This window comes from Falco biarmicus, chromosome 8 (assembly GCF_023638135.1).
Source record: "Falco biarmicus isolate bFalBia1 chromosome 8, bFalBia1.pri, whole genome shotgun sequence".
In the NCBI taxonomy this organism is placed as follows: Eukaryota; Metazoa; Chordata; class Aves; order Falconiformes; family Falconidae; genus Falco; species Falco biarmicus.
Genome location: NC_079295.1, coordinates 8,879,687 through 8,887,840, shown reverse-complemented (window position 1 = coordinate 8,887,840; position 8,154 = coordinate 8,879,687). Strand labels below are relative to the sequence as shown.

The following is an 8,154-nucleotide window of genomic DNA, read 5'->3' as shown; positions in this document are numbered from 1 at the left end:
TATTTATGCCTTTGAAATTGTGTAAAGTTCCCTTGACGTTCAATTTACAAGTTTGGGGGCTTTTTCTTTTTTTTTTTTTCTTTTTCCTTTTTTTTTTTTTTTTTTTTTTGTTCCAGCTTTTGTCCTCGCCAAAGACGTCGTGTGTGGAAAAGGCTTTGAGCGGCCAACATGAGAGGCTCGCCGGAGAAAAGGGAGCAGCCCCTCCATCGCTTTTAATTCTGCCGTGTTTGCTGAATGGCTCTTTTACATAATTGCAGAAGCAATTTCAAAGCCAAGCCAGGGGCTGACTTTACCCAGAACCACATGGAGCCTATTTGGGGGCTTTCAAAAAAAAAAAAAAAAAAGGGGGGGGGGGGGGGAGAGAGAGGGAGAGAAAAGCATGAATAAAATGGTGTGTTTTTTTTTTTAAAAAAGGGGGGGCTCAGTGCTTTGGAGGCACCAAATTGGTGTGTCTGATGGGGAATGTCACACGCCCTGGGGGAGCGGGGGCACCCCGCGGAGGCCCCCGACGGCACCGCGGGCCGCCAGTCCCCGGCGGAGCGTCCCAGGCGCGGGCCCGCGGGGCAGGGCGCGCTCCCGCGCGGGCCGCCCCGTCCGGCGGCCAGCAGGCGGTGGGTGGGGAGGAGGGGGCGGAGGAGGTGCTGGAGGCGTGGCCAAACCGCCCGGCCCCTCCCCGCCCCCCCTCCCGCCAATGGCAGGCGGCGGCGGCGGCCACGTGGGGCGGGCCGGGTTCCCAGCCGGGCAAAATGTGAATGGGCGCGGGGGGAGCGCGGGCGGGCAGAGCGGTCGCGGCGGGCGGCGGGCGGGCGGCTCCGCGGGGGGCGCACGCGGCGGGCGGGGGGCCAGCCCCGATGTGCGCGGCGGCGGCGGCGGGCCGCGGCCCCCGCTCCGCCCCGGCTCTGCCCCACGCGTGGGCGCTGCGCGGCTCTGAGGAGGAGGAGGAAGAGGAGGAGGAGGAGGAGGAGGAGGAGGAGGAGGAAGGTGGTCGCTCCCGCCGCCGCTCCGGCATGAGCGCGGCTTTCCAGCCCTCGCTGATGATGATGCAGCGCCCGCTGGGAAGCAGCACGGCCTTCAGCATCGACTCGCTCATCGGCAGCCCCCCCGCCGCCCGCCCCCGGCCACTTCGTCTACACCGGCTACCCCATGTTCATGCCTACCGACCCGTGGTGCTACCGCCGCCCCCCCCCGCCGCCCCCGGCGCTACCGCAGGGCGCCCTGCAACCGGCGCTGCCCCCCGCGCACCCCCACCCACCACCAGCTCCCCAGCCTGCCCACGGGTTTCTGCTCCAGCCTGGCTCAGGGGCATGGCCCTCACCTCCACCCTCATGGCCACGCTGCCCGGCACCTTCCCCGCCCTCCCCCCAGCACCAGGAGGCCGCCAGGAAGTTCGCACCCCCGGGTAACTTCGATAAAGCCGAGGGGATACCCCCGGACGGCGGCGGCGACGATGGCAAAGCCTTTCTGGGGAGAGGATGGAGCCCCTCCTGCCCTTCCCCGCCGCCGACGCCGTCCAGGCCTCCCTCGGTGAGTGAGCGCCGGCGCCGGCGGGGGGGGAGCGGGGACCCGCTGCCCGCTGCGCGCATCGCCCCCGGCGGGGCGGGGCTGGGAGGGGGTCGGGGGGAGGGGGCGGCCCCGGGGACGGGGGACCCCCGGGAGGAGGCAGGGCTGACCCCGGGAGTCCGGTGGCCGCAAGGCCGGGGAGGAGGAGAAGGGAGTTTTCGAGACCCTGCCGCTTGAAAAAAAAAAAGAATAAAATATAGCCAACGGAAAGCCACGCGAAACAGAACAAAACAAAAAAAAAAAAAAAGGGGGGGGAAACCAAGCTCACCCCCAAAACCGACAATTTTCGGGTGATGGAGCTGCAGGCCGGGGGACGCGGTGGCTGGGGGATGGAGGGTACCAAGTGCTAACGAAAGGCCTCTGCTTCGCTTCCAGCCGGGGCTCTCCGGGGCCAGGGGAAGGAGGACCCCAAAGCAGAAGAGGACGCGAAAGGCAAGGAGGAAAGTTTCTCCATGGACAGCGATCTAGACTATAGCTCGGACGACAATATCCCCGGCCAGGCGGCTCACAAGGAAGAGGACTCTGGCAACGCGCTGGAGGAAAACCCCCAAAACCCCCCCAGTTCCACCAACACCACATCCACGGGGCAAAAACCGGCGGAGGCGAACAGCCTTCACCAGCGAGCAGCTGCTGGAGCTGGAAAGGAGTTTCACTGCAAAAAGTACCTGTCCCTGACGGAGAGGTCCCCAGATCGCTCACGCCCTCAAACTCAGTGAAGTGCAGGTGAAAATCTGGTTCCAGAACAGACGGGCTAAATGGAAACGGGTCAAGGCGGGCAATGCCAACTCCAAGACAGGGGAGCCCTCCCGAAACCCTAAGATCGTGGGTACCCATCCCGGTGCACGTCAGCAGGTTCGCGATCAGGAGTCAGCATCAGCAGCTGGAGCAAGCCCGACCCTGATCTCTCCCTACGCTCAGAGCCACAAGTTTTTGAGGGAAAACTTTCCAAATCGGGGTTTAAAAGCAACCCACCCGAGAAAGAAAAATAAAAAAAAAAAAAAGGAAAAAAAGAAAAAGCAAAACCCCCCTAAAGCAAACAGCAGCCAACGAGAAGAAAATCCCACGCGAGCACACGGCAAATCCCCGCCACGAGCGAACTTTAAAGCGAAACTTCCCGCTTACCGAGTCAAGCGAGAGCCTGCGAAGGAAGGAGGCTTGGGAACTGTTGTGGTTCGGAGCAGGAATACCAAACCCTGGAAGAGACACAGATATTTATTATTACGCTGCCCCGCTTTGTACATACCCGTGCTCCTCGGCCGCGACGGGGCCCACGGATGCGGTATGGTGTCGGCACCGGACCCAGCAGCGCTTTGCCCGTGTCCCCCCCCGCACCGCAGGGACCCCCCCCCCCCGCCGACCCCGCAGCGCGCCTTTAGCCATCTTTTGGGTTTTGTTTCTTATCGGGGGCGAAAGGTAAAAAAAGACGAGAGAACAAAAACGAAAGAAAACTAAGAGTTTCATTTCATGCCTTTTTTATTGTTTGGTTTTATTACCGATGGCTGAGTGGCAGGCGCTGGGGGACGATTTTTTAAATATATTTTTTGCCTGGCTTTCTGTCGATTTGGTTTGCCTATTCTATCAAGCCATGTTTAAAAGAGAGAGAGAAAAGGGGGGGGGGGAAAGCACGATCTTCTCTATTGTGTTTAATTTATTTCAATGTAGCTTATTTCCTTATAAGTTATGAAATTTAAAAGCAAACTAAGTCTTGTGAATAAAAACCGACAAAGAAAGAAAAAAAAGAAAAAAAAAAAAAAACCCTTCCATCCCCCGGCTGTTCTGTCCAGAATTTGGCGTTGAGCTGATTTTTCTTTTCCCCTCCTGCGCTGCCGGAGCGGAGCGATGCTGCTCTCGCCTGTTGTTTTTTTTTTTTTTTTTTGCGAAGCCACGTTTATTGTCGGGGAGGGGGGGAGACGGGCAAAAGTTTCCCTTTTTTGGGGAGGAGAGGGTGTGTGGGAAAGCTGGGAAAAGGTTTTTCGTGCGAGTAAATGTGGATGCCTTCGACCGGGAGGGGGGGGGGGGGGCAGGAGCACCCCCACATTCCCCCCCGGCAAGCCGGCGGGTCCGAGCCCCCTGGTTTTGGGGGCGCAGCCAGGGCACGGGGGCTGAGGCGCAGCGAGCCGAGGGGGGAGTCGGGGCCGGAGGGTCCCGCGTTCCTACCGCCCCCCCCTCAACACTCCCCCCCCCGCATCTTTTTCATCCTTTTCATCACGGTTTTTTCTCCCATTTTACACATCCCGGCTGCATCCGCGCCGGTGACACCGTATCGTTGGCGGCAGCGGCCGTTAGGAATTGGAAAGCGTTCATTATTGCCCGAGGAAAACGGGGGTGCCAGGGGGGAAGGGGGGGGGGGGGGCTACTAAAATTAAACTAGGGGGGCATTCAAGGGAGCGACTCGCTCCCGAGGTAACGGCGAGGCTGCCGGGGCAGACTCCGGCGAGTAAATCAAGGCTTGGCGGTGGTCACATCATTTATAGCCCTTGCACTTCATCATGTATTTATTTATTTATTTATTATTATTTCGTGGCGCGGGGCTCGGAGGGGGCCGGCGGCGGCTTCGGGGGGTGGGGGTAGGGTGGAGCGGGGTGTCCTGGCTCCCCTCGCCCACCCGTCGCCCACCGAAGCCCCCCGGCCCCGGGCCCCTGCCTGCCCCATGGGCAGCCGCGGACGCGCGGGGGCTGGTGGCAACCCACGGGAAAATCCAGCTTGTTTGGCAGCCGCCGCCACTGCCTGCTCCTTTGCCTCATTCCAAAAAATATTATTATTATTTTAAAAGAATACTACTTTTTGGTTTCGTTTCTACGCGGGGCGAGGGGAGCGGGGAACCGGGGCACGCGTGGGGAGGTCCCGTCCCCCCACGCCTCCCCCGGGCTTCCCAGCACTGGTTCTCTTCGGAGCGTTCGGAGCGCTTTTTTTTTTTTTTTTTTTTTTTTAATACTTTAATTTTTTTTGATCTGCTTTTGGTGCAAAGGGGCTGCTGCTCGGGAAGCGCCGCAATCAGGAGCCGGCTCGGGCGAGCAGCAGCCTGGCTGTACCCCTCCACGGGGGGTGGGGGGTGTATTTTAGGGAGGAGCAGCTGCTCCTCACCCGTGTCCCCCAGTCCCCCGTCCCCCCCACCAGGGCAGCCTCCCTTCTACAAGCCAGCATCTGCCCCAGGCGCAGGAAAGTTCTTTGCTCCGTGGGTTGGGGTCCCCCATCGCCCCCCCATTAGCAGGAGTGGGGCTTTGGGGCTGGAGGGGGGCGCCCCGGGCCGGGGGCCGGAAGAGAAGGAGATAAACAAGCGAGGGGGTTGATAGCTGTCATCATCACCATCATCATGGCTTTCATTTGGCTGCCTAATGAGTCAGATCACAGGCAGAGAGAAAAATTGTCAATCGCCCAGGCTCTAATGAATTTTTTTGCAAATTGTAATCAAGCCAGGCCGTCTCAGCTCGCTGATTAATGAGACCCAGGAGGCCCGGCCAGCACCTCAGCTTTTTATTCCATCCCGTCCTCCCTGCACTAAATTAACAGCAACTTGTCTGAGCTTCAAATTAACTCCCAATGATTAATTCTGATGGGGGGGTCTGAAGAATAGCTCGTCCTAATAGGCACTGGCCTCTGATGCTGTTTGAAATTAATACACTTCCCCTTTGGCTGCCGGCTTTAATCCAAGGTTGGGTTTTGACATCACTATATTTGTTGTTACAATAAATTCCTCTTACATCTGCAGATCAAATAATTGCGCTGCTCGGGGAGCGCAGCAGAAATGCCGGCCCGCTTCGCAGCAGCCTGAAGTCGTAGGGGAAGGAAAGCTGCCCTCTCCTCTCTGCTTCACCTCCAGCCTGCCTTAGGAAACCCCCTTTTTTCATTGATTTATAAATATACACACACATTTTGAAGCCACCGCTGTTCAGCAGCACTGGGATGCAGCGGCCGGAGGAGGCGACCCCTCTCCGGCGGGGCGAGGAGCATGCTGCCTCGCTCTTAAATAAGACATCAACTGCTTTTAAATCCGCCCCCCCCTCACCCCCTCACCGCAGCAACCCGGCAAACTCACCGCATGCCAGGGCTGCCGCAGAGGCCAGACAAACTCAGCGCATGCCAGGGCCGGGGGGGGGATGGGGACGAATCCAGCTGCGACCCCCACTTCCTCGGAAGGGGCAGCTCTGCCTTCCGCCTTGTTTCTGTTTGTATTGACTTAATTGGTTTAATTATTTCAGCTGGGACTAGGCAGGCTCAGCTTTGTGCCCCTCCTGCCCCCGGGTTGTGGCTACCCTGCCGACAAGGACCCCTTTGTGCCTGGGCAGGGGGTGCCGGACCCCCTCTCAGCCCTCTGCTGGGGTTATCCCCCCTGATGGCAGGGCTTCCCTGCCGAGCATCCACCAGAGTGGGGCTGACCCCAATATCTGGAGGGGTGGGCGAGGGGGTCCATACCCTTGCTGGGAATAAGCCCTGCAAGGACTGAGCATCCCTCCCCATTCCCCAATGGGTGCAAGTTACTCCCTGCAGAAGACACCCACCCCTCCGGGCTCGCTGTCCTACAGGATCGGGCCCCCTCTGTGCGCTTCCACAGGGCTGTATCAATCTTCATCCACAAGGAAGAGAGCGATGAGGCCGATAAGCGGCCGCCAATGCAAATTCCCGCCGTCACCGTCATAAAGCACCCGGCACCCTGACACACAAAAGCAACACCATATGTACGAAGACAACCTGTATGAATTATAAATTGCATCATAAAAATTGATTGCCTATCCCAACCCTTCAGAAACATACGTGGTGTGTGTGTGTGAGAAATCCCCCCCCTAATCCAGGCAGAAACCCACCCTGTGCCCGAACTGGCTGCCCCACGACGGGAGGGGATGCTCTACCAAGCCACCCTGCATCCCTCGTGGGTGCGAGGTCCCTTCCCGTCCCCCTCCCAGCCGCTGCGGGATGCTCGCCCGCCCCTTGCTTGCTCTTTTCTCCCTCCCGTTACGCCTGGCCCATAGAGAGCCTTAATCTATTTATTTCAAGCCACTTCATCCTCTCTCCCGCTTTTGTCCCGGCCCCAGCCTCTGGCTTTGTGGCAGGACCGCTGAGGTTTTAAAAGCCCCTTCCCCTATAGTTTGAGGTCTCCTTGGCTGCCTGAATTACAATGGCTAAAACAGGATTACACTGACCTGATCCTATTAAACTCGCCAATCGATCTGTGCCGCCCTCCCTCCGGCTCTGCAAACTTACTCGCCCAACTTTCCCTGGGGCTCAGCCTGTGAAGAGAAGCGAAAGGCCGCTGTTCCAAGCAGGCCTGATGGAGAAAGGATGGATAGAAGCTATGGGGTTTTTTTTAGTTTGGTGTTTTGGTTTGGTGGTTGTTTTTTTTTTTGGTTTTTTTTTTTTTGAGCCACGTGGATTTTAAAGCTCTGCTTTAGCTCCCAGCATCTCATCCCACAAAGAAAAACATGGTGTTTTCTTGGTCTTGCAGGTGCCCTGACTCCCAGCCCCAGCAGGAGATTAAGTCATACAGATAAATCATATGGAAAGGGGTTTTTTAGCTATAAGCGAAATGATCCTCACTCCCTTTGGTAAGGGCAGCCCTGAAGCTGCCTGCTGTGGGGCACGTAGGCTCCTGGTCCTCCTTCTACAAGCAACCCGATGTGGAGAAAACCCCCAGGAATAAACAGCCTCAGCCCCTCACTGCGATGCTGAGCATGCCAGACTGAAGGCTGAACGAGGGCTGCCCTGCGAGCCCCTCTGGTACCCGCCGGGCTGGGCCCCCGCTGCAGCCACCTGAGCATCTCCCCGCCAGTGCCTGGTACTCCCCTGCACCCAGAGAACCGCGTCACTGGTGCAGGCAGGGCTGACCCCGCAGCGAGTCTTTCCTCCCTTTATTTTTAAAAGGAGCAGAGGAAGAGGAGCGCAGACCTGGTTTAACGACGTTTTTCTTCGTCAGCAGGTAAACGGACCTCGAATCGTCAGCATTATCTGCTGCCAGGGGATGCTCTGCATCGCCACGGTGCTAGGGCATGCCACCATCTGGGGAGGAACGGGCGCCTGGAATTAATCCCCTGCCGTCCCCCGGGAAAATAATTACAAGGCAGGGGAATAATCTAAAAATGGCAGTAAAATATGGGGTGTTTATGCTGACCTGCCAGGATGACTGAATTAGTGGCAAGGGGCCTGAATTAGTGGCAAAGGGCCTATCGCCGACTCTGGGGGAGAAGTTTAAACGCTCAAATCCTATTAATTAACAGAGCAAAAGACAAACTGGGGACTCCCATTTATAATTTTCTAGGAGCGTGTTATCAACAGCGAGGAGCTGGAGCTCATAGGGTGAATATGTCTTGCCAAGTGCCTGGAGCTTTTCCCTCTTCACATCCCCAACCTACTCTAAGGGGTACCAAGACCCCAGAAATGGCCTCTCTAAAAGGGGCATTACCAGTGACTCATTTTTTTTTTTTTTTTTAAAGGTAATGTATCCTGGGACTATCTGGGGTAACAAAAACTGCATCTGCCCGAGTCTAAATAGAAATCTTTGCTGTTTTCTTTCCACTTGGGGTCCTGTTTAAGATGTCTGTTCTTGCTGCAGAAGCATCCAAACTCAGAAATGATGTGGGAAAACGTGGGTATGGCCCCCAA

The 8,154-nt window shown here is 57.4% G+C and overlaps 1 protein-coding gene across 1 annotated transcript; it reads left to right on the top strand.

Annotated features, from left to right (window-relative positions):
• Positions 1-814: 814 nt before the first annotated feature.
• Positions 815-3,250, top strand: GBX2 (gastrulation brain homeobox 2). Its single transcript, XM_056349648.1, is given in 11 exon segments — positions 815-1,097; positions 1,099-1,248; positions 1,250-1,300; positions 1,302-1,355; positions 1,357-1,479; positions 1,482-1,524; positions 1,936-2,144; positions 2,146-2,197; positions 2,200-2,246; positions 2,248-2,385; positions 2,387-3,250. Coding segments are annotated over 11 exon segments (1,188 nt in total). The 5' UTR covers positions 815-851; the 3' UTR covers positions 2,462-3,250.
• The last annotated feature ends 4,904 nt before the right edge of the window (positions 3,251-8,154 follow it).